The 25,382-nt window shown below is 40.1% G+C and overlaps 1 protein-coding gene across 2 annotated transcripts in view; it reads right to left on the reverse strand.

Annotated features, from left to right (window-relative positions):
• The window catches only part of si (sucrase-isomaltase), a 110,161-nt gene that overhangs the window by 12,904 nt on the left and 71,875 nt on the right, over positions 1-25,382 (reverse strand). For both annotated transcript variants that reach the window (XM_079679290.1, XM_079679291.1), the window contains exons 25-42: positions 24,119-24,268; positions 23,161-23,367; positions 22,892-23,046; positions 21,587-21,755; positions 16,290-16,386; positions 15,156-15,268; positions 14,560-14,685; positions 12,147-12,275; positions 11,863-11,982; positions 11,690-11,752; positions 11,215-11,328; positions 11,035-11,125; positions 10,768-10,906; positions 8,760-8,893; positions 8,565-8,599; positions 7,857-7,973; positions 1,276-1,424; positions 143-227 (exon numbers count right to left, since the gene is read on the reverse strand). In XM_079679290.1, the coding sequence (XP_079535416.1) occupies positions 143-227; positions 1,276-1,424; positions 7,857-7,973; positions 8,565-8,599; positions 8,760-8,893; positions 10,768-10,906; positions 11,035-11,125; positions 11,215-11,328; positions 11,690-11,752; positions 11,863-11,982; positions 12,147-12,275; positions 14,560-14,685; positions 15,156-15,268; positions 16,290-16,386; positions 21,587-21,755; positions 22,892-23,046; positions 23,161-23,367; positions 24,119-24,268 (2,193 nt within the window). The remainder of the gene's footprint in view (positions 1-142; positions 228-1,275; positions 1,425-7,856; positions 7,974-8,564; positions 8,600-8,759; positions 8,894-10,767; positions 10,907-11,034; positions 11,126-11,214; positions 11,329-11,689; positions 11,753-11,862; positions 11,983-12,146; positions 12,276-14,559; positions 14,686-15,155; positions 15,269-16,289; positions 16,387-21,586; positions 21,756-22,891; positions 23,047-23,160; positions 23,368-24,118; positions 24,269-25,382) is intronic.

Genomic DNA, 25,382 nt, shown 5'->3' on the forward strand with positions numbered 1-25,382 from the left:
GTGTGTGTGTGTGTGTGTGTGTGTGTGTGTGTGTGTGTGTGTGTGTGTGTGTGTGTGTGTGTGTGTGTGTGTGTGTGTGTGTGTGTGTGTGTGTGTGTGTGTGTGTGTGTGTGTGTGTGTGTGTGTGTGTGTGTGTGATTACCTTATCAAGGGCAGGGGTGATAAGGAGGGCCGGACCCCAGAGGAATTGCTTGTGTATGTCCCATGTGTTTCTATCACTTGCAAACCTGTGACACACCGGTAACCATAGCATGAGAATGGACTAAAAAAACAACTGTTCAAGAAGTCATTCAGAATTCAATGGTTTGAAGATGTAAGCCACATATCCCTAACAGCTCCTTTATAAGAGTCTACAAATATGAATATGTTTTTATTTCTCATACAGTTCTACACATTCACATCTGGTAGCTGCGAGGTTAACTAGCGTCGTCTATGGTTGGCCTCTAAACAGGCCTTGATCAAGCATTTCTTACTGGCAGCTGCTGTAGGAGGGAATATATATACTTATAATTTGTCATCCCTTCACAAGAAAGAGTGAAAGTCACGAACCACCTTGTATAAACTCACTCATACTAAAGCCCATGTTGATAGTTTATAATAATTAAATGTGCTATCAAGCTAGCTAAGTTATCCTATCTGTCTAGTGAGCAGGCTTACCTTTAGCTACCCATTTTTACAAGCTATCCTGCTAGCTTTTTCAAAATCCGTGGCTCTCGTCAATTCAAATTGTTATTTAACACCATATGGTATGACCTTGACATTTTTGGTGTTTTTGTTTAAACAGACCGGACACCCTCATACAGCATCGGCCCCTTACAGCTCCAAACCTCGCTGTACATTCTCTCAACATAAGTTTTTTAGATAAAAAGTAATAACAAAGTGGCAAAGATTCTTTTATCGTAAGTTTCAAAACATAATATGGCAATGTGGAAGCGAACTAGAGCCGGAAGAGCATAAGATGAACAAGGGAGTCTTTGTTGGTAACAACTAGTAAAAAATGTGTTTTACATTAAAACAGTGGAGCTGGAAACGTGTTGGAGCACTTAAATGAAAGCTCTACTTAAATTGGTTTTTAGTCCAGTAGCCACCACATTTGATATTCTGCATACTAATGACAAGCTATGTAGTCTCAAATCAGTTTATCTCGCGAGCAGATCAGGAGAAAAAAAGATCCATCGTGGTAATAGCTGAATGATCCGATTAAGTGATTACATGTAATGCTGGAGCCATGAAGTTAGCAGAAGAGATAAGACCCGTGTGTGAGTCCATGCTTACTCGTGCAGGAGGGGTCTGACTACTGTGCTTCCTTTGGTGTGAGCCTCGAACATCAGTGTGTACAGGTAGGGCAGCAGGGTGTAGCGGATGTTCAGGACGTCCCGGGAAACCTGGGCGAAATTGTCATCCCAAGCAACAGGATCTTGTCTCTGAGAGAAAGAACATATATATCAAAGCGGTGGTTACAGATAGCCAAAACCAATAGTCTGAGAGCTACTTATGCTAACTAATATTAACATTTCAGAAGAAGATGTTCATGTTGACATGATGGATCACATATTATTTGTATGTCACATAAATGAATACCAGCTTTTTTGTATAGTTTTGTGTAACTATATGTTATTTACAAGAAATTATTCAAATAGAGTAAATGAATACATCTTATTCGTTTTTAACACTTATGCTTCTCTGTTTTGGCTTTTGAAAGTTAAAACTTAACTCAAAGTAGTTACCCTTTCACTTAACCTCAAAAGCTTGCCTGACCTCCCATGCCTAGCTACGGTTACCAAGTAATGATCACTGTTCAGGGAAAGGTGTTTAGCGAGCGGTTAATTGGTAGCGCCCACTTGATTGTGAAATCGTTTTTTTACATTGTTCTCTGTATCTTTCCCTTTAACAGATGATCCCATTTGACATATACAGTAGGCGGACATCCCGTTTATGTGGAATGAAAAAAGCTAAAAAGTCAAAATACCAGCACAACATCCACTGACTGAGATTGTTTACTTGTATCTAGAGACGAGTGCTGAGTGTTTGAGTCAACACATTCTCTGTTTCAACAGATGTACATCTCAAACGCTGCGTGTACGGTTCAGTTCTCTCAGTTACAAGCACAGATACACTCACACATACAGCGCTCTGCAGGAGAAACCCAGCGGAGTTTGAACGTATTCATTTTGCATTTGTCCGTGAAATAAATGTACATTTACACACAGCCTCGTTTTTCTCATCTTGACACTGTGTTTCAAGACCTGACTATTTCCTGTTAGGATTTCACAACAGAAAGCACTTTAAAACTTTGCCAGGCATGACGAAGGACTGACGGGAAAACTTGGGGGTTTGTATCAATCTAGAAATACTCCAACTACTGATAAACGTTGCACAAACTATTCTGCCCGGCAATGTTCTGATTTTCACTTCATTTTTAATTGGTAACAAGAGCAACGTCCCCTCAAGAGACAAGGACAGAACATAGGACACGGTGTACAGCCATTGTGAAGATATGGGCCCATCTAAATGTGTGGTGAGATGTGCGCTGTATATCTTAACGTATAATTCAATGTTATTATTATTGTCGAAGTAAAAAAGTACAATGATTACTTAGTAGCATACAATGGAAACACAAAATTAGACCTAAGTACAGTAGTTGAGTAAATATGAAGACACACACACACACACACACACACACACACACACACACACACACACACACACACACACACACACACACACACACACACACACACACACACACACACACACACACACACACACACACACACACACACACACACTCACACTCACACACACTCACACACACACTTTTTCAAATTGATTTATAAAAAGGGCAGCCATTATTCGTTCGGTACAGGCTTTTCTGTTGCCTTTATCTTTTACCTCCAAATAAGTGTTTTCATTCAACTATGTTTCAGAAAATGGTCAGCTGTAATATCAAATATATTTACAGCAAATGGGGCAAATGGGAAACACACACACACACACACACACACACACACACACACACACACACACACACACACACACACACACACACACACACACACACACACACACACACACACACACACACACACACACACACACACACACACACACACACACACACACACACACACACACACACACACACACAGTATCATGAAGTGTGTCATCACCATATGCTTCTCCCTATGATTCAGTGTGTGTAGTGTGTACTGCATATGACTGTGTGTGTGTGTATGTCTGGCTTCTCTCCGAGTGTTATGAAGTGTGAATCAGTCTCCTTCCTTTCAATTTAAAGAAAATAATCAAGGCGTTATCATATTAAAAATCATCACAGAGGGCAAAAAATATGACAGACATTTTCTGCCCAGCTGCAATTTAGCTGGGTCGGATGTGATAACGGTTACTGAGTCGAGGTCTAACAGCACACGGTTGAATACAGAACATTTTCATTATCATATGACCTCTGGAGTTTACCAGATTATCATTTAATTTCTGAGGAAATGTAAAAGACCATAATTATCTGGAATTATTTTACCTGCCTCCTTTTTTCGGTAACTCTTCTTTCACGCCTTACAATCAGATACAAGTAATTACCCAGGCAAGTGTGTGAGTGTGTGTGAGAGTTAGAGAACCAGCTGAATGTGGGCTGGCAGGTTTGGGTATTTTTTTCAAGCTAAAGACACTACTCTCTTTTTTCCTCAAATCCAATTATCTTTGTCAATGTGTGTCATGTGTTGCGAGTAGATGTGCAATGCCCTGTGGGAAGTAGGAAGGAAGGAATGGAGTGTAGCTTTTAATTAGCCTGGTAAGTCAAACTTGGTAATAGGAAGTTCTTAAAGTCCCAAAGTATTCAGAGAATGACTAACACTCTGACCGTCAATATGTAGGCTATATAAAACAATAAACTGTGTATGTTTGACCAATCACTAGTGCTGTGGGGAAACGATTATTTTGAAAACGATTAATCGGGCGATTATTTCATCGATTAGTTGACTAATCTAACGATTATTTTTCTGTTGTTCTATTTATAAAAAACATAATGTATCTCAAATAAATACCAAAAAAAATTACTTCATTCATGACAACTGCGCACCAGCTTACGTGCAGCCCTGGCCTGGACATTGCTTGGCTCCGTTAGTTGACATACATTGATACTATAAGCTGACTAACGTTAGTCTAATGTTATGTTTGACTCGTAAATGACCACAACATGAGTTAGCTCTCTGTGCAGTTTGTTCGTTCCGGGTTAGTAGCGGCTAGATAGCGGTGTTCTGCAGACGTAAACTAGCTACCATTCCAGCCAACATTAAATGCTGACAAACGTTAACTAACACACAGCTGGCGCCGCTAGCTAGGTAGCTAACATGAACTACTAACCAACCAAGCAGTTAGCACTACCGAAGTGCACGGAACTCAAGCTGCACAACACACTAGGGCTGTTCCTATTTATGAATATGCTTTTATTTTGAAGGAGAGGTAGCGCTGTTGACAGGAAGTTGTTGTTGCTATGGAAACAACGTGACAGAGATTAACGGAGAAAAGTAATAACTACATATAAAGACGGAGAAAGTAAGCGATAAAGTTTATGGTTAAGTGTTAGCATCCCCCGAACAAGCTCTTACGTTGATATTGGAGATTTCAATAAATTCAATTTGAAAGACCTAGGGCGAGATGTTTTTGTTTGGGGGCTTTTTGCAGGGCTTCGTGCACAATCCTGTGAGGAGGGGGTGGTAGCCGTTTCAGTCTCCATAGTGTTAAAAGTGCGATTGCGAACTGCTTGTTGTTGTTTTGGGTGACCCACGTGTGTGTGGCGATGCGTCGACGAGGAAATATCTCGTTGACGATATTTTGAAGTCGACGTCGTCGACGCATCGCTACAGCACTACCAATCACAACAGAGCCAGGCAGCTAACCAATCAGAGCAGAGTGGACTCTGGTTTCAGACAGAGGGTGAAAAGAGCTTTTTGAAATTAAAGCATGGAGACATCTCACAGTAGAGGCACAGCATACAAATATGAACCTGAGAATGAGCATAATATGTCCTCTTTAAAGACAAATTAAACACCATGGTATCTGAACCGTTTCAAATAATTATTCTTATTCTATTATTTTTGGGACCGTGAACTTAGTTGAAGATTCAAATGTAAATGTTAAGGGCATAGTCTGTTCTTACCTACATAACTTTTAAGAGTAGTGTGTCATTGCAAGGTACAGCTTTTCCTCACTGTACTACTTCTGTCAGAGGTAGGATCACTAACAGAATAACCTCTCAAAGCGAGATTTTTACATTTTAACGTTCAGTCGCACAAATGTTGCAGGAGGAGACAGTTATCCCGGTGTCTGTCAGGCCCTGAAGGTAGACTTTTCATCTGTGGAAAACCAGAGACGGGATTGATGCAGAGATGAGAGGAGGAATTGCTGAAGAGCGAGAATCAGACAGAGGATCCGTCTTATGAATTCACCGAATGTATGGCCACATTGATCGCGGCTAAAGGCCTTGTGACACACACTGATTGTAGTAAGATTGGCATGTGTGTGTGTGTGTGTTCTCACATGCACAGCTTCAATGAACAATTAGGTTATCTGGCAGTGTCAGCCCTTCTCATCTTTTCCTCTGTCTTTCTCTCCATTTATCCGTCTGAAATCTACTCCCCAGCCTTTCTCCGAGACCTGTTGAGTTTAGCTTTTGCATTGCAAAGCACCCGTCGTAGAAATATTTAAATAAACTCGTCTCTTTAGGTGAATAACAATGAGCATTACTCGGGTATGCTGCGCCAACCATCGGCGGCAAATATAGATCTTTAATTAATTTTGCATTGTTCTGGACACTGCAGCTTATTGCTGGTGCAGGGGAAATTAACTCAAGGTCAACACCGAGAGTTGTCCGAGGGCAAAGAGACAGTCGGCGTGTTGGAGCTCTGGGAATGACTCTGCAAAAAAACTCTCTTCCTCTCTGCGCTGTCTCTGACCTTGGGTACCCTCTGCTCCGGTCTGTGGCATTAATACTTTGTTGTCAAACGCCTTGTTAAGCAGACGTGAGGTTATAGTCACTAGCTGTCTGATGATTGGAGACTTTATGTGGTGGACTAGAAAAAAAAACGATTTAAATAGCTGACCTTGATTCACTCAGTCCTGGTGTGTGGGTACTCTTCCTCACTCACATCCTTTTTCTCACTTCGCAGGTGTTTCAAAATGGTTTATCCAGCCTTGTCTCCGATGGCAAACCCTTCTTATCACTTCCCGGTGTCACAAACATTTAACTTGCTAAATTGCCATTTTGTTTTATACCCTGGCAATATCATCCCTCATACTTTTGGTCTCATAGCCTCTGATCTTGTCCTCCCTCCAAATTCCGTTATCTCTATTTGCTTACTTCTGTTCTTCTCTACTATTTGATATAAATACCCGTATTGTTCCCCCTCCAATTCTCTCCCTATCCCTCTTACTTCTTGTCATTGTGTACCGCCCTCTCCTGCCGTGTGTGTGTTTTTATCTGTCAATTTTCTCCACGTTTAAACACCCATTTGCAAGCCATTATTCATTTGATTTGAATCACGGTGGTGTACGTACTGTATGTGTGGATTGGAGGTTAGGTGGTGTGCAGTGGTGCCCAGATCACCTTGAGAATTCAATTATACCCCCACTCCATGGTGTTAAAAAGCACACACACACCCACCCACCCCCACACACCCCCACACACCCCCACACACACACACACACACACACACACACACACACACACACACACACACACACACACACACACACACACACACACACACACACACACACACACACACACACACACACACACACACACACACACACACACACACACACACACACACACACACACACACACACACACACACACACACACACACACACACACACACACACACACACACACACACACACACACACACACACACTCTGTATTGCAGACTCCAGTGCAGAGAAAGTTCGCCCGGTGGGATCGATCTCCGGACGGGCGTTATTGGATTTCTCAGATGTGTTCCAACGCTCTTAAAGGTCACCGCTAGAATGAATGCCACCGACACTACACCACCAAACAGGTCTATCTTTTTCTGTGCTTGTGTATGTCAGACATGGATAAAAAGAGAGAGAAAGCTAGAGAAAGCAAAACAATTTTCAAACATGATAAGAACATGCTAGCTGAACTATCTCTGGAGTTACTTGAGCTGATTCACAGCTTGGTTTCAATTGAAGCTGTACCTTATATGTTATGCTCATTTTCAGGTTACATATTTAGTTTTACGATTCTATCTATATGTTTACTACGGAAGAGGATTAGGGCCACATGATTTTTTTTTTTGGGATGATTTGAAAAAAAAAGTTTTGTTTTTTTCTGAGAAAAAAGTCAGAATTCTGACTTTTTCCTCAGAATTCTGACTTTAAAAAAAAAAATTCTCCCCAAAAAATTATTTTCTTTTTGTTCTGAGAAAAAAGTCAGAATTCTGAGAAAAAAGTCAGAATTCTTTTCTCAGAATTCTAACAATGAGCATTACTCGGATATGCTGCGCCAACAATCGGCGTAGGCAACCATCAGAATTCGGACTTTTTTCTCCCCCAAAAAATAATTTGTTTTTGTTCTGAGGAAAAAGTCAGAATTCGGACTTTTTTCTCAGAACAAAAAAAAAACATATTTTTTTCAAATCCTCCCAAAATAATAATAATGTGGCCCTAATCCTCTTCCATAGATTAAACAAGAAATGAACACTGGTTCAAGTACGCATGTAGCATGAAAAAGCTAACGCAAACAAGAGCAGACATCTTTGTTCCTATACCAGTATATCTCATACGAGTGCTTTTTTTCAAGTTTTGAACTCACTCACAATCCAACCCTTGCCGTTGTGGTTGCGTGAGTACGGATAGAAGGCACCCAGCTGCATCCAGCGAATACACATCTCATACTCTCCGTCATTGAAGAACCCACATATGTCTGCCCCGGTCTGAAAAACAGGGACAAAATGTCAGGACAAGTGTTTAAAAGGCGACACAGATGGGCAGAGAGATTGACACCAGGGTGAATGTGCATGGTCTCTGAAGAGCAGTCTCCAACCAGAGCATACTTTGGTTGCAAGCATCATGTTTCTGACGTGTCCTTGACTAAGACACCGCGAGAGTGAGCGATGTTGTCTATCTGACCCTGTGGCTGCATTGGCTCGGGGCACGCAAATGATTTACCATATAGGGATCGATGAGGTGTCAGATTTTAATTATTATTAGGTGTGCTGAGGAGACGTCAGAAGGACAACATGTCAGGGAGAGACAAACACAAAGAGACAGCGGGGAAAACACAAAGTCAGAGCAAGCCAGGACACCATGCAAAATATAACTTTTTATATAAGTTGTATTAGGCCTCTTAGTTTGGGGGAGGGGGGCAATGACATGCTTCACGTTGTATCCCGAGATGTCCTTTGATCAAAGGGTGTAGCAAACAAAACAACATCACTCAGGCTGCTGGAATCTACTTAGGGAGGACAAGGTCACATCAATAAGATTATGTCTTGTCAAAACCGAGATCAGATGATGATACTTACATAAGAGATGCCAAAGAGACTGAACTCCATCATGCCTGTAGATCAAAGGAAAAGGGGAGACGTGTCAGGTTAAAGAGTGCTTTTTCTTCGCCAAGTTTGCATATGTGAAGTAATCACCTTACCATAAGTGCACAACACCTTAATATTGTTGATTTGTTCAAATTATGAGAATCAAGTTTTATCCAATATTTGTACCTATAATAGATTTGAAAAGCTGGTCCCAGCTCGAATAGTTGTCTCCAAGCCAATGTCCGGCCCATTTTCCACTGGAAGGGTAAGTCGACCTGGTCACCACAACACCTCTTTTACCTGTCACTTGCTGCACTGCACTGCAATGAGAGGAGAAACTCAGTGATTTCAATGTTAAAAGAACGGCAGTTATACACATTTGTATCGCTCTTTTGTAGTATTTACAACATCTAAAAGCTCTTTTACAAATACAAGTCGGCATTTACCCATTCAAACACATTCATACAGAGGTAGAAACGTGCCATACAAAGTGCACCTGCTCAGGGAAACTTACATTCACACATGTTGGCCATGAAAAAGAATTGGAGACACTTTGGGTTGAGTATCTCCACCAAATATACGGGCTATATAAGGGCTGGGGATTGAACCCCCACCTTCAGATTGGTGGACACTCTGGAGGCGAACGTTTTTTCTCTCCCTTCAATGAAGTTCATTGTTAAATGAAATCAGCCAATTAATTGGAATGGTTGAATTCAGCAGAGGTACTAATAATGATACGATATCCTTAAGGCCCAGTGGTGTGGAGTATCCCCGGGCTCTTCTGTACGTAATGATGCAGTCTGTGTCGAGAGGGCCAATGCAGTTTCTCAGGATAATTACCATAAAGATTTGATAAGAGTTATTTCTTCAGATTCCGGCAGTATATCAGTTAACAAGAAAAACAAACACAATTTATGCTCATTTTGCTCCATTTTCTCTTCCGTAACGATGAATTCAGTCTGTTCTGTGTTAATGTGTCCATTTTGAAATGTGGTCAGTTTCATTGTAAAATACTACAAACACGTTATTTGTGATAATCTGCCAGATCAAGCGTCCTTTTTGTATAAACCCTAACTGCGTTTGATTGGGATAATCATGCTTATTGGTCCATTTTGAAATGCAGTCAGTTTCATTGGGTAATACAAACACATTATTCGGGATCATTTGCCGTGTTAAGTGCCCTTTTTTTTTTTTTAACCCTAACCCTAGCTTAACCTGTTAAGCCCTGAGTCTGTTTTCCAGGTCTCAGGCTCAAAAATGACATTCCCAGAACAAATGACTATAACTTCAATTCTAAAAGGGGTACATAAATAATATTTTTTCTCAAAGCAATGATACACCTGTGAGTTGGATGTAGAAAAGTCGGAATCAATATAAAATGTTTTTATTTTAAAGTAAATTCAGATTGAACATAGTCATAAAATGTAAATTATAGTGTCCGTCCAAATGAAGAAAAATTACTTATAGTGAAAACCAGGGGCGGGCTGGCCATCGGGACGTTCGGGACAAATCCCGATGGGCCGGTACTGAAGTGGGCCGGTCGGACGATGTGGGCCGGTCGGATAAGTCGGATAAGTCTAGCACCCCCACCCCATCCCCCAGTTGACAATTTACTAGCGGTATTATACTTGCGGTACCGAGGTAGGCTGGCGGTACCGAAGTGGGCCGGTCGAGAGTCCCGGGCTGATTTGTAGTCCCAGTCCGCCCCTGGTGAAAACCACCCTTGAATGATGGGGTAGTAGACTAAAAGCTTTAGGAATCCAAACTATAACATATAATAAGTAACCTGTATCAAGATTGATGCAAAACAAGTGACATTTGACCTTTTTAGAGAGATTTAGAAAAAACCCACTTCTGGGGTCCTTTGGGTGGATTTTCCATATCTTTGGCCCCCCTCTATCGATTTTGATGATTGACACCTCTTTTTAACCATTAGGGGGCTAATTCAGAGCCTTTGTTATTACCCTTTTGTTCCGTTTAGCTAAAAATGGTTAATATTGTCTGAAAGCTGAGTTTCTACCCGTTAACTGGGTATGACACATTAATAGGTTTTTAAATGTTAAGAAGCCCTGAGACACAATTTCGTGAAAAACAACTGGGCGGCGGGCCTCCGGGTTGAACAGGTTAACCCTTGTACATTACAATTTGCTCATCCATCATCTGTGTTGGTTTATATGGACAAATGATCACTTACTCATAGGTGGGTTTGGTGTGGGACCAGCCATAGAGATTGTGGACGTCATAGTGAAGGACTCTTTTTCCATCGCTGAGTATCTGCTCGCTGTTCATGCACAGAGTCTTGTGGTTCAAACCACGATGTTTCGACTCCAGAGCTTTTGGAGACAAAACATATAGCTAAATACATAGAGCCCTTTAAAAGCATGCTCATATTGTTGATATCATTTTAGTACATTCATTTAATCAAACATGAGTGAAGTAAATATCATTTTGAGTGTCTTACGTGGCATATATGGAGGGTTCTCAAGGAGTGGGTTACCAAGACAGTTCTCTCCAACTGTACCGTGGACAAAACTGGCGGGCTCATTCATGTCCTAAAGATGAACAGAGACAATCAAATCAGGCAGAAATGATAGAGGGGATAACTCCACTTTATTAGTATGTCTTCTTTCAGGTCACTCACAATCCAGAGGCCGTCAAATTTTATATTTCCATAGAAATCCTTGATTTCTTGTAGCCACCACGCTGCGGTTGTTTTGCGGAAGAAGTCAGGGAATGTAGTATTCGCTCTGTAAATCTGTAAATGGGAAATACAATGCTGAGTACCCTCAAAGATCTCATGCATGTTAGGGCTGCTCGATTATGGCAAAAATCATCATCTCGATTATTTGGGTCAATAATTGTTATCACGATAATTAATTATTAAAAAACGATTATCCATTTACTTTGAACTTTAAGTATTATTCAACTGAAAAACCCAAAAAATTAAAAAATCAATAATCGTTTTATTTCGATTATGTTTTTTTCATAATCGTTGCAAGCCAAAATCGTAATTGCGATTCAAATACGATTGATTGAGCAGCCCTAATGCATGTTTATAAATACTCGGAGCTTGGAAGTGAGGTATGTTAGTGGGTTGAATATGGAATACATTGTACCTCTACTTGGGTATCCCAGTCCAGAGATTCATCTACTGTGACATTGGGTCTATCTGGCCACACCTACAAACAGGACACATTACACCATCACACTCAAAAACATCACAACGTCTGTTTCAATACAAGCTTACATATTTGTCCACTTATTTGTTGGGCCATAGTTTTCCTCTTACCTTCCCCCACACAATTTCATCACTGATGCTTTTGGGATATTTGATGAAGACATCCTGTGCTAGACCTCTGTCGAAAGCAGGGTAGTCGCCTCGAGGCTCATTGCCTGAGATGGCTGGATCCTGGAAAGAAACACAAAGCTATTCATATTTCTAATATTTCAATTGTTTTACTATGATACGCCTGCCTAGCATATTGGTTGAAAATAAAAAATGGAAATGGGGGATTCTCATTAATTCCTCTTTAATCTTAATCATTGCACACACATTGACATGTATTACATTACCAGAATGAAGATGAACCTCATGCCTTCATCCCTCATCGTGTTCACCAGGGCAGGCAGTCCTTTAAACTCTGAGTCCAGAACAAAGTCCAGCTGACGCTCCATGTAATCAATGTCTGCATACTGCACATCCTGCATTAGGTACCAGAAAAAAGCTTATGGTGACAGTTGGTTTATTAAGGAATATCAGAACTGATATCAAAACAACACACAAGGCGGTGAAAGGAACAATCGCTTCCTGTATTCAATTGACATCTTTTATATTTGGTGCTATCAGTATGAACATATTCCACTGAACAAAAAACTTGTCCAACTTTTTCCTGCATATTTAGCTCCGGGAATAGCTGGTACACTATCTGAATGCAATTACAGTTGGAATAAATGAAATTACAAGCTACATTTCATTAAATATTTTTAAACTACAATTCGTTTTTAATCTTAAAAATAAACCACCGTGTTTGTGGTAATGTTACACGCTGACTTTTTTCAATACTTGACACATGTTCTTTGCATGTAAATGAGTGGCCAAAGAACCCTGAACCCCCCCCACAGAGGTGCAGGTAGCCTGAATGTTTATGTTGTTACTGCTATGTCGCTCTGCTGGTCCGAAAAGGCAGACCTGGTGGGATGCTAAATATATAAAATGTGAATATTTGCCGTACTTAGTGTCCAGCACTTAGTGTCCAGCACTTAGTGCCAGCACTTAGCGCCCCCATGGAACTAAGTACAGATCGCGTTCACACCGGAATAAGTTCCCTGAGGTTGGATTACGCAAATGAAGCCGCTGACGTCACTTCTTCTTCTTCTGCTTTGGGTTTACTGGCAGGCCGCAAACAATTTCACGGCGTATACTGCCGCCCGGAGTCCCCGGAGTTGGGGACTGGCTTCAGTAGAAGCTGCTGCAGCCCTCCGAGTAAATTTCCAGAACGCCGACACCTCCTCATCTCCACCGCTCCCATGTTTTTTTTTGTGTTGCCATAAGTTATTCTCTCTCCGTTGGTGCGCGGGGCTAATGCTAATAATGCTAATGCCAGCAAATACAATGGCGGCTTCACAAAACTTTTCAGAGTTTTACGGGCCGTGGTTTGCAATCCGCCCAGCCAATCGAAATTGTTACTTTTTTATCCCCAGGATAGTACCACCTCTCTAGCAGGGACTGAAAAGGGGGGTAAAAGTTCTCGGAACTAAGTACTCTTTTTGGTGAGAACGCAAAATTCCAGGCATTATCGGAACTAAACGGGAAAAGTATGGGTAATAGTACTCCGATGTGAACGCGCCATGTTGCTTTCAGGTCAGTGATATTTCCAATTCCATACTCATGTGCCCGCCCCACCGATTTTTCATACCCAAGGCCCCCCCTCTGGAATCAAAAGCCCACCCACCGATTTAGTGCTGCTGTCGGGTCTTTTCCTACATAACATTTAAATCTGTCTTGACTTACTGTATAAGAGGTTTTATTTGCTTCTGAATCTTATTTTTTTATAGTGAGAGCAAAACCTTTATAGGCTTTGATTGCCTCTGTATCACTGGCTGTTTAGGGTTGGTTGCTTTCATTCGAGTTAATGATACAGGATTCTTTTTGGCTGGCGTCAGCTCCTTGCTGTTTAGCTTTGTGAAGGTATCTCTTGATAATCAATTGATTGAGATGCTTGCTTATTCCCATGTTGGACATATGGACCTGGCCAAACCCAGCGCTCTCACAGATACTTATGAAGTTATTTGTATGTGAACCCCATATTTCACTGTCAGAAAGAATCGTTGGTTCTGCTACAAACTGGAAATGTCTACAGGCAGGGTAACCTATAATAGGATGGATTTAGCTCAGACTATCCCACTAAATGCCTTCATTATTTAACCAACAGCAGGAATAGGAAGGCAATACAATGAATCCTTGAGTTGAGACAATTAATGAATGGAATGAGTGTGTCGTCAAAATATGGCAAACATACTGGGATAGGATGAACAGCATGTGGGCAGCATCTACCTATGGGGCAGTGATGACGACACAAACGTTAGCATCACAAGGCTCCCATGACAAAAAGCAATGGGATTTTCCATTGGATTTTTGAAATTAGCAGAAACACACAGTAATGATACTAATAACTAAAACTACACATATTGTTCTGCAGATCATCTCAACATATTAACAGAAGTAAAAAGCTAATGTTAAGCAATAAAAGAACAAGATCACGGCTACATGGCTGCGCATCACCACCGCTAAGCTAAAGGTGGCTAATGTTCGGCGGGATGACATTTAAAAGTCAAATTTACACATGTTTTATGACATGTAGAAGCTTCTGATATTTATGAATGGGGTATTTACTGATGTTTTTTAAGTCGTAGGACACAACGTGAACATCTTTCGAGTTAGTGTTAACCACGTAGGAGGCTTTTTAACAAAAATACCTGAACTTACATAGGGTATGCCCGCTGCCCTCATGTCTCTGTAAAGATCTGCTATCTCCCGGTCATTGGCGTATCCATAGCGACAGAGCTGGAACCCAAGGGACCAGTAGGCAGGTAGAACAGGTCGTCCAATCAGCTGTTAAGAAGAACAACAAACAAGGAAGTCAAAACAGTTCAGCAAGAGAAAAAAAAAGTTGTTTTGCAGGAAAATGGGACGGTGTCCACAAAGTGTTTGTTTGGTCTGTGTGTGTGTGTGTGTGTGTGTGTTTAGATAGGGCTAAATGAGAGAGCGCAATGAAGCAAGGAACTCCCAGCTGCTGCAGTCCATCAACAGCGGCCCAGGGCCAGACACAAAATACACACACACACACACACACACACACACACACACACACACACACACACACACACACACACACACACACACACACACACACACACACACACACACACACACACACACACACACACACACACACACACACACACACACACACACACACACACACACACACACACACACACACACACACACACACACACACACACACACACACACACACACACACACACACACACAGTTAGACAGAACATAAAAGGACTTACCGCAGTGTACTCCTGCACCACCATTTCAGGCGTAGGTCCCAGGACCATGTAGAAATCGAGGATGCCGCCCACAGTGCGATAGGTTATGGATGGAGTTGGCTGGAAAGTCACATCTAGAAAGAGTTAGAAAGATATTTTGTAAACGTGTAAATGAAGTTGTTGGTTTGTGTGTATTACTGTAAGAGTCTATGCTCAGTGACTGACAGGGTAGGAAAGGAAGAACATGACAAACAAAACTAAAACATCTTCTACGTAGAAGATGTTTTAGTTTTGTTGGGGCATGTTCATCCAAAAACATTGGCCTCTGAAATGATATGTTATAGTAAGATACAATAATTAACTTTGTATATCTTTTTTTTTTCCTTTTTTTTATTCAGCACATGAAATCATTCTCGAGGGATATGAAGTTACTTTAAAAGCAAATGAGGACACAATCTTATAAAATAAATTAAAAGTATATATTTTTAAATAGATCTTTTTTTTGCTTTTTATTCAGAGAATGAAGTTACTTTTGAGGGACATGCAAATAAAATCATATAGAAAGCCTTTAAAATAATACTTTTTTTTACATGCATTTTAGTTTTGAAACGTTTTTTTTATTCAGTACGAGAAAAAAGTTTCGGGGCACATAAAGATAAAATCGTATAAAATAAATGTATTTCCAATGTACAATATTTGTTTAATTTGTATTCAGTACATGAACTCGCTTCAGAGGGACATTTTGGCACAAAATAAAAAGCTCTGCTCATTATTTTTTTATGCCAAGTGAGAAATGTGTGTATATATGTATACAAGTACATGTGTGTGTGTGTGTGTGTGTGTGTGTGTGTGTGTGTGTGTGTGTGTGTGTGTGTGTGTGTGTGAAGTATGTTTATTTTATTCATGTTTATTATGTATTACTGTTCAGTATGCAAATATGCAAAAGTGCTCATTACGCTGTGTTGGTCTTATATAAGGCTCCGTCAAAGGGACATGTAATCCAAACATGGGAGATAGCCTCTCTCATTAACACATAATATGCAATTGAATGCCATTATGCGTGCATGTGATACTGTTGGTTGCATTTGCATGTGGCATCTACTGACTAATGTGTGCCTTTGTGCATGCATGTGTTTGTATGTGTGTTTGTCTCACCCATGGCGTTGCTGTTGAGTAGCAGCACACCGTGAGCGTCAGCAGTGTCCTCCAGGCCCATGTAGAAGGGATGCACTCCGTAACAATTCATCTTGTACTGCAGCACAGAGACAGAGAGGGAGAGTGAAGGAGACGGGAGGGGTGAGTGAATGTTAGCTAACAAATTGGTCTGTTCTGCCGCTTGTACATATGTTTGCTTGTGCGCCACTTTGTTTATTCATGAGCATTTTTCTTTACACCTGACAGGGATTTTCTCATTGTGTATATATAGGAACGACAACTTGCTATAATGGGCTTGCTCAAAGTTCTGTCAAAGGCTTTTGCAAAAGTAGGGGGAAAAAAATATGCCTAAAACTATCCTCTATGCCAAGGTACACTGATTTAAACATTTATTCAAATATGTATACAAGTGTTAGAAATAGCACCCAGTAGTAAGGACGATTTAAAAAAAGTTACTAATTACGATTATTTCGACTGATATTGAAACTGCAATATGATTCAGGATATTGTAGGGATTGATCAATTCCAAATAATAATTATCATTAAAAAATATATTATATTATGTTTTCTTTACAAGATCGGTAAATATATTTTTTATATAAATAAATATCTTAAATCTGTAGAATAAGATGCGTAGGCCTGGATATATCTGCAGTTTGAGAATACATCAACATGGCATTTGAACACATATTTAGTGGACAATTATTGTACATCCTGCGATTTGAATATGGCACTAGTGTATACTGTATACATAGATATATACAGTATATCAATGAAACATGTATTATGAATATCAACCAAGAGCGCCACACAATCCCAAAGATCCCTTTAGCCTGGATTTGAAGAGATCAACAGAGTATTGGGTAGGGATGTAACGATACCAAAAACTCACGGTACGATAATATCGCGATAACAAGTCCACGGTACGGTATTTATCGCGATATTGAATAATAAAGGGAGGGAAAAAAAATCATAATTTTTTTTCAATAAAACAATGTTTTACTCGGAAAATGTTTCTTTATTACATAATAAATCAGATTTTTACTGCATTTTTGTAGGATAGCAGTATTTTAAAGTGTCAAAAACAAAGTGACAGTAACAGACTGGAACAAGAAAACCAGTGTTTTTGTACCTACTGCTACTACCAAACAAAGTAAGCATTTTCTTTATGCCACTGCATCTCACAAATAAACAAGGACATTTAATAATCAGACCCTGAAATACAATAAATCAAGTTTCACTTTAGTTTTTCAAGTAACTCAACTCAAACTCACTAGTCACTCATTCAGCATCATCAGACAGGTTTTTAGGAATATGAGAATGTCCACATTTCCAGGTATTTATAAACTGGGATGTTTGGGCATTTACAATATCCCCTGCTCTGGAAACAACTCTCTCGCTTGGTACTGATGTTGCTGGGACACCAGTGGTCGCGTTAACCGAATATCTTATTTAACAATGACGGAAAAATCTGAAAGCAGTCTGTCATTTTTGACAGATTAGAACAAACTCGGAACAGCGCCAACGTTTCCCCGCAGCGAGGCTCTGGTGTTATGCCGTGTTATGCATGCCCTCCAAAAGGAAATGATATAGTTCCCAAACCGTAATTTGCCGTACAGATCAATACGTGTCTGGGAGGTTTTGCTTTATGCTGTGCGCGTCCCGCGAGGTGCATGCACACACGGCATAACACCGCCCCCCCCCCCCCCCCCGTTGACAGTTCACGAGCATGCTCTATCGTGAACTGTTCAGACCCGACGGGTAATAAGGGATTATGACGGATATTTTACGATCCTGTCTGTCAAAATGACGGACAGCGAAAAAGTCTAACGCCAGGCCATGGCCAAACGGACATGGCGAGATATAAATATATGGTTGGTACTTGTCAATGTCTCTGGGTGTGTAAATGTAGCCCTGTAAATACGATGTCCTTTTGTGTTATCTGTTGTTTTATTTTCATGTTGTAACCTACTTGCTGCCATGTTGGACAGGTCTCTCTTGAAAAAGAAATCGATGATCTCAATGGGAACACCTGGTTAAATAAAGGTTTAAAAAAAAAGAAAAAAAAAAAGAATTGTTTTAATTATTTTTAAAATCGCGGTAGATTTTGTCAGACTCACGACGGTATTGGGAAGTTTATTTACCGCGATACCGCGATATTCGGTATATCGTTACATCCCTAGTATTGGGACAATAAATCAAAATCTAATCCTTAATTTAGCGCAAAAAGACCCAATACACATGCAAATGAAAAAGCGTTTATATGATTCTGATTAAAATGACTTTAACCAACTTATTTGACTGCAAGCGGACATCAATTTTTCCTTAATTTGTCAACGAAAATGTATCACGTTAAGTAAATGCATTGATATTCTACATCAGGGGTGTCCAAACTTTTTTCACGATGGCCATATACAGAAAAGATACAAAGGGCTGGGCCTCTCACTAGAGGTGAGGTGTATTGCCTCATAAGGTCAGTTATAAGTTAGCAACATTAATCAAAGGTAAATTATGCTTGATACTTGAAAATGCCCTGAAGAAAAAAACACCCTATATCACAGCTGTCCAGAGGGTTTACTTTATTTAGTTGGCAGCTCATTCCTTACAACAGAAGCCTCAGTTTGCTTATAATAAGGGGGAATACTGAATGAAGGGTTTATTTCAAGCTTGTTAGGTAAATAAGTTATGGTGCCTTTTTTCTTATCAACTAAGATATGTTAGAAAATGTTTCCAACTTTAATTGACTGGATCTATTTGAAAAGTGGGTTTATAAACACATGAATACTACTGTGTAATATATGTTTACATTCATATCTAAGGAGTACAATATAAGACAAGCACAAGTTTCATTTGTGGGCCATATTACAAAATACCTTTTGAATCTACTGAGGGCCGATTCAAAATGGTCCGGGGGCCGTAGTTTGGACACCCCTGATCTACATGCATACACTGCCGTGTCCTTTATGTGCATCTGTTACAATCCTGTTCTCTGGGAGTAGAGCGAGGACTTTATGTTTCTCCTCTGTCTGTAAGTGTCCCTCTGTTGTCTTCAGTGTTAAAACGGGATGGAACTAGACAGAGCGGGCTATGAGGGGGATCGCGGAGAAAGGTGGCGGGGGACAGGAAATCTGCCACTTTAAGATGTCACCGTCCTGTAGGAAAACTCATGGGGACGTCACACTCCATCAGCCTCCTGCTCTTCTGGTTCACAAGACGTTGTTAAACTGTAATGAAATGTCTATAAGGACTGCTTCTACCTCTGTGTCATCTCTTTCTGGACGATGAGGGCTTTTTTCTTTCGATGTGTGTGTCCTTGTGGCCTCGCTACATGGTGGGACGACTCAAAAAGCAGAAACGTCATTAGCTCGTCCGCTAACAGGGAGTGACAGCTAGTGACAGTGTTCCCTCTGTGTCTGTGTTTCTCCACTTCACATTCTGCATACATTTGCATTTATTATAATAAGCCAACTACGGACGGCGGCATTTGAAATAAGCAATTTACTCGGTGCCTTATAAAATGTCATATGTATATTCCCCTTTATACGCTACACAAGCTGAATGCATACATCTCCTCCAGAGTACATTACAAAGTCCGTCCCTCAACTATCAAGTATTCAAACCACCTGTCCTTTTCATGTTGCTGCAGTTGTGTATCCTTGTAGCTGTGTCTCGGCTACATTTCAACAAAAAAGACCCCTGAGAGTACGATCAGATACTCTGCATTGAATATGTGTGACATTCAGTTTGTTAACATTTTGTAGAGTTTGTGTTCCTTTGAAGTGATCTCTTGTATGTATTTGCAGCGGTTGGTTGTTCATTAAAGCTACAAACAGCAGTGGTGGAGAGCTCTGGGAAATGGTGAATAATATACCCAAGCGTTATTGGGGCTTTAGCAGGACACAACATTTACAAACAAAACATGTGGAATTTGTTTATGTTATTATTATATTTTATTGTTATTCTATTATTCTATATTGTGTATTCTATAGATATTTATCTTTTGACTGATTTGATATTTATATTTCTACTGTTTCTACTGTTGATTATTTTTGTATTTTATATATTTAAATGTTCATTCATTTAACTAATTGTTACTTTAATAATTTTAGTTTTTATAATACTATGTATTATTATTATTATTTTTATTATTATTATTATTATTGTTGTTGTTGTTATTATTATTATTATTATTATTATTATTATTATTATTATTATATGTATGTATTATCCTGTCTCATATTTTTTATTATTTGTTAATGATTTTATTTGTGTCAATGTTTTTATTTTTCGTAATTTTATTATACATTTAAAGGGCATCAATTATATCTAGTACTTTTTAGCTAACCTAATTTTTTCGTGGCCAAATCCTATTTCAATTGTTCTCTCATCAGGTTTAATATCAATGTTTCAAAGACAGTCTACATACAGAGTCCATGTCTGCATGTCAAGCTTATTTTTTTTCGCTTATCAAACTTTTTTTCACCTACCAGTACTTGCAATTGCCCTCTCCTGAGGGGGTCCCATAACATGTGTCTGAACCCCGTGGAGCTGTCTTGCGAGATTAGCAATTAACGTTGATAATGCTGATGCATGTGGAAACCTCAACCTGTCTGGCCTTGACACCAGTCAGGAAAAGATCATGACACTATATAACTGGCGCTCATATGAACGGCATCAAAGTGACACGAATGTGAGAAAGAGAAGTTTAAAAGAGGAAGGTTGTTTACTCTGCATTTTCTACAGGGTGATACATTAAAGACTGTCTGCCATAACCAGTGTAAAATGTGTTTTGATGGATCATGCCAAGCTTTAAAAGAAGAGGAAAATATATATATATATTTTGCGGTTCCATGTCAAAATGTGTCGATGGGAATCATAAACAGTCGCCCGTTCACTGACAGGGATTATTTAAGATATGCAAATAATGCATACAATTTGCAGATGTTCCTTTAAGGCGGGCTTTGGTTTGCAATGAAAATGTTTTTGTTGAACTGATCCAACACGGAAAGTACTGTAGATTATTGACCTGGGTTGAAAGTGGACTCGTTCAAGTTGCAACTGGGCGAGGTCTCTGGAGGGAACTTTGTTATTTTAGCTTTTGCAAGCCTTTCACGTGCAGTTAAACATACAGTATATAACACACTCAAGGGGAACCTCCATGAAGCATTATAGGCATTTAATATCAAACCGCTTCACTTCAAATACATGACATGCGAGTAAACTAAACATCAACAAGTGTGAAATCTGATAAATACTATATGCGTATGTGCATGAGTGTGGTTTAATGTGATACTTACACCGGGAGGCTGGTCTTTGGCAAACATTCCCCAGGTGTGATAGTTGAGGTTGTGTCTGTAGGTGGCGTGCTCCGTCTCTCCGAAGCCGTACACGTACTCCGATGACAGTCGAGTCGACACCTGGATGAACATCTCTGAGAAGGTAAAACCTGGCAGCGAGGAGTCCCAGCTGAGAGAAGTGACAGAGGGTTAAATCCATGAGAGATGGAGAGAGAAGGGGAATTATTCTCAAAGGGAGATATCCACAATTTGTTTGACACAAATAAGCCTAATAACCAGCAGGAACTGCAGGCATCCCTTAGATGTACTTCAAACATTTTAATTAGTCAAATCTCAACTGCCAACTGTCACCCCTGCTTAGAAATGTATTTTGAAAAACTTGTGAGCGCTTCATGTGACACCATCGCTGAAAAAGAGGGAACTACTTTAGCTTCTGATACACTGGCCAACTTTTCAACACATCTCATTGGGTTAACAATGCCAGAACTGTGGAATCAGCATTGTGACTTTAATCTTACCGGGGGTTCCTTGCCTGGAAATAGTTTTTCACACAACCTCTCGCTTTATTGTGTGTTAATAGGACCATCTATACTGCCTAAAATTGCAATGGTGAATCACCGCCCTAAAGGGGCTAATTAAGGAACGACAAGAGGGGATTACAGTGTGCTTGTTGAAACAATATGCTGGCTATGCATATTCATACCTTAATGATTAGGAGGGTATACCATGTATTAGAGGTACTGCACACACAGTGATCAAACACATTATCTTTTGGCATGAATATGAACAATTATTACACTATTATTTACAAAAAGGCATTTTAAGGGTTGAAATTAGCACCCCATCTACTGTTGCCCATTCGTGACCATCTCCAGGCAGACGCTGAGTCGACCAATTAGGATTTATCTATGTAATGGTATGTTAAGTGTTGCAAATGTAATTGTTAATGCCTTCTCATCAGTATTTGGCAATCCAACTGACCCAAGTCCCTATATATCTGCCTTATGGCCATACTTTTACTTTTCAAAATGATGCAATGGTTGGAGTTACAGTAGGTTTAGACCACGGCATGAGGCGAGCAGTGGATGCCAATAGGACATGGAAGGTAAACTACAGGGACAACATTTATTTTTACCGTGAGTATTACCCATAAACCCAACTCATCTGGCATAATTCATATCTTCTCTTTTCTAAGATTAATGTATTTGTATGCATGGTCCTCTTTGAAATAAATACATCATCAATCTCAAACGTCCAGAACACATAATAACCATCACAGCCACCCTGTACAACTTGAACACTCACATCTTGGTTCCTGTGCTCTTCCTTATGACCTGGATGCCGAACGGGTTATCGGTAAATTGGACCTTGTAAAGCCTTTTGGCCTCGTCAGTCTCTGGAGCAGCGGGGACCGACAGCGGCACTGGAACCTCGTAACGCTCTGTGTTCGGGTCCCAGATCTGGAAAGGAGGGAACGTTTGGATGTCAGGTGTTTTTATGGATGAGGCAAGCAGGATGGATGTATACAAATACAATAAAAAAAAAGTCAAATTCCAGCAGAAACAAGCACTCACCTTGAACTGCAGCATGTCACTCTTGTGGTAATGGATGTCAACGCGGAGTGTGTTGATGTCTGGAGACCCCGGGCGAACATTGCTCCGGTACTTGTTGTTCCGAGAGATGTCAAAGGTCATTCCTGAGTCTGTTTCTACTGATGTCGTCATGGTGTACCCATAGTCTTTTGGATAGAAGCACCATGGAGCACGTTCAATGTAGCTTGGCTAAATGAGAGAAAACAGTATATGGAATGTTAAAGATAACACATTTTTCAATTTTGTTGTGATAAAATGCAATAATGGAGCAAAGCCTGCAATCCAGTTCAGGCAGTCAACTCGAGCTACCACGATACATATAAGTGACACGCCTTAACCCTCACGTTTTATGAAAGTGTTTGTGGTTAAAGAAGAAGGTTACCACACGTTAACAAGATTTTCACGTTTTGTTCTACGACATAAAATATGTCTAAATAACCAACTCCAACAAATGTCATAAGCGTCTGTGTCATAAAAATGGCGGTTGCTAACAAGTAACCAACTAAACGTCATCGCGCAGACACCACTACGCCTCTACCTAGCTTAGCCATGCAACCGTGATGTTGTTTGTTCATAGCCAACATTAGCTTGTTATGCTAACATGGATGTCGAGATTATCCTGTTGTACAAAACATGTAATTTCTATAAACTTATGTTGGCCACAAAGCTTATTTTCTGCGAGATCCCATTGCTTTTTGTCAGGGGAGCTCTTGCGAAGGTAACTTGTGGGTCGGCTAACAAAAATACGTCCCACACACCAGCATCCTGTAGGCTCTGGGTAAGTTATTTAATGATGATGCGCAATTATTCTATGTCAAAATATCTACGAGGAGTGATGAGGCCGGGGCCTGGACGCCACACTCTGTTAACAACGATTCCATGTGAGCTGTCTGACTGGAATTAAATGTGCTATGTGAACCTCCTCTGTGTGTCCCCTCACCTCCCAGATGCAGCCTCTGGCTCGGCACTTCGCCTCATCTGAGTTCTCGCCCGGATAGCAGTCGAAGCGCTGGTGCTCATTGGGCTCCACTTCCCACTCCACCAGATACGACTGCCCAACAATCAGCGAGAGGCCGGTCAGGAACAACACCTGTGATGAGAAGAAAGGGAGGATGGAGGTGGGAAAGAGTGGTGATTATCAAATCCAAAGATACAAATGCGAGCACATGCCCAGACGGACTTCCCAGAGACAAAGTGTGTACTTGACGTTGCATGTGCTTTCAATTAAGACACAGCTGTTAATTTCCCTCGCTGTTTCAACAGCCTCAGCCGGGAATTATGACTCATCCTAACAACAAATCTCAGGGTGCCCCTTTCACCCTAGACACCATCCGATACATCCTTCTTCATCAGTCTTTTTTTGAGTGTGTCCTTGGAATCAGTCTCAAGCAAATATGTTGTGGAAAATAGCAGGGCACAACATAATTAAATAAAAAGAGCACAGGTATACAGGTATATATTAATAAACAAACAAAACAAAAATACATTAATAATGAAATAAATGAATAAATAATAAATAAATGAATGAATGAATGAAAGAAATTAATAAAAAAATAAAAATAAGGAATGAAAGAATGAATGAATACGTCAATTATGAAATTAATTAACAAATAAATAAATAATTAAATAAATAAATGAATTACTGACTGAAATAGTTAATACATAAATTAATGAATGAGTGAGTGAATAACTTAATAGTTAATCATAATAAATATATAGTTAATTAATTAAATAAATAAATAAATAAATAAAGAGGGCACCGGGAACTATATAGAGCATGCTATAAAGTGGCAACGGATTTTATTTTTTAAAGAAAGACTTACGCAATCATGTCCGAAAAATGTTTGAATACAGCACCCGTGATATGCTGGGAGATACTGTCCTCTTATATTCTGCTTTCTATATGGAACTAACTATGTTTGGAGATTTTAAGGATGTTCAAGGCCCATTCTGACTCGGCATGCAAAGACTGATGGACATGACAGCACAGAGTTGAGGTTTAACAGCACATGTACCCTTCATCTCAGGAAATGATTACTCTTGAGAGTCATTTCATAAATGCATTCCTCTGTACGACCATCTAGACCTTGAGAAGTGACACAAGCACAGCACAGACGCACACACATGAACACAGAGGATATACTGACGCCCACAGGAATACTTGACTGAACCTTCCTGGCACCTGATACACTCTCACCGCCTGC

The sequence above is a fragment of the Notothenia rossii genome, assembly GCF_949606895.1.
Source record: "Notothenia rossii genome assembly, chromosome: 4".
In the NCBI taxonomy this organism is placed as follows: domain Eukaryota; kingdom Metazoa; phylum Chordata; class Actinopteri; order Perciformes; family Nototheniidae; genus Notothenia; species Notothenia rossii.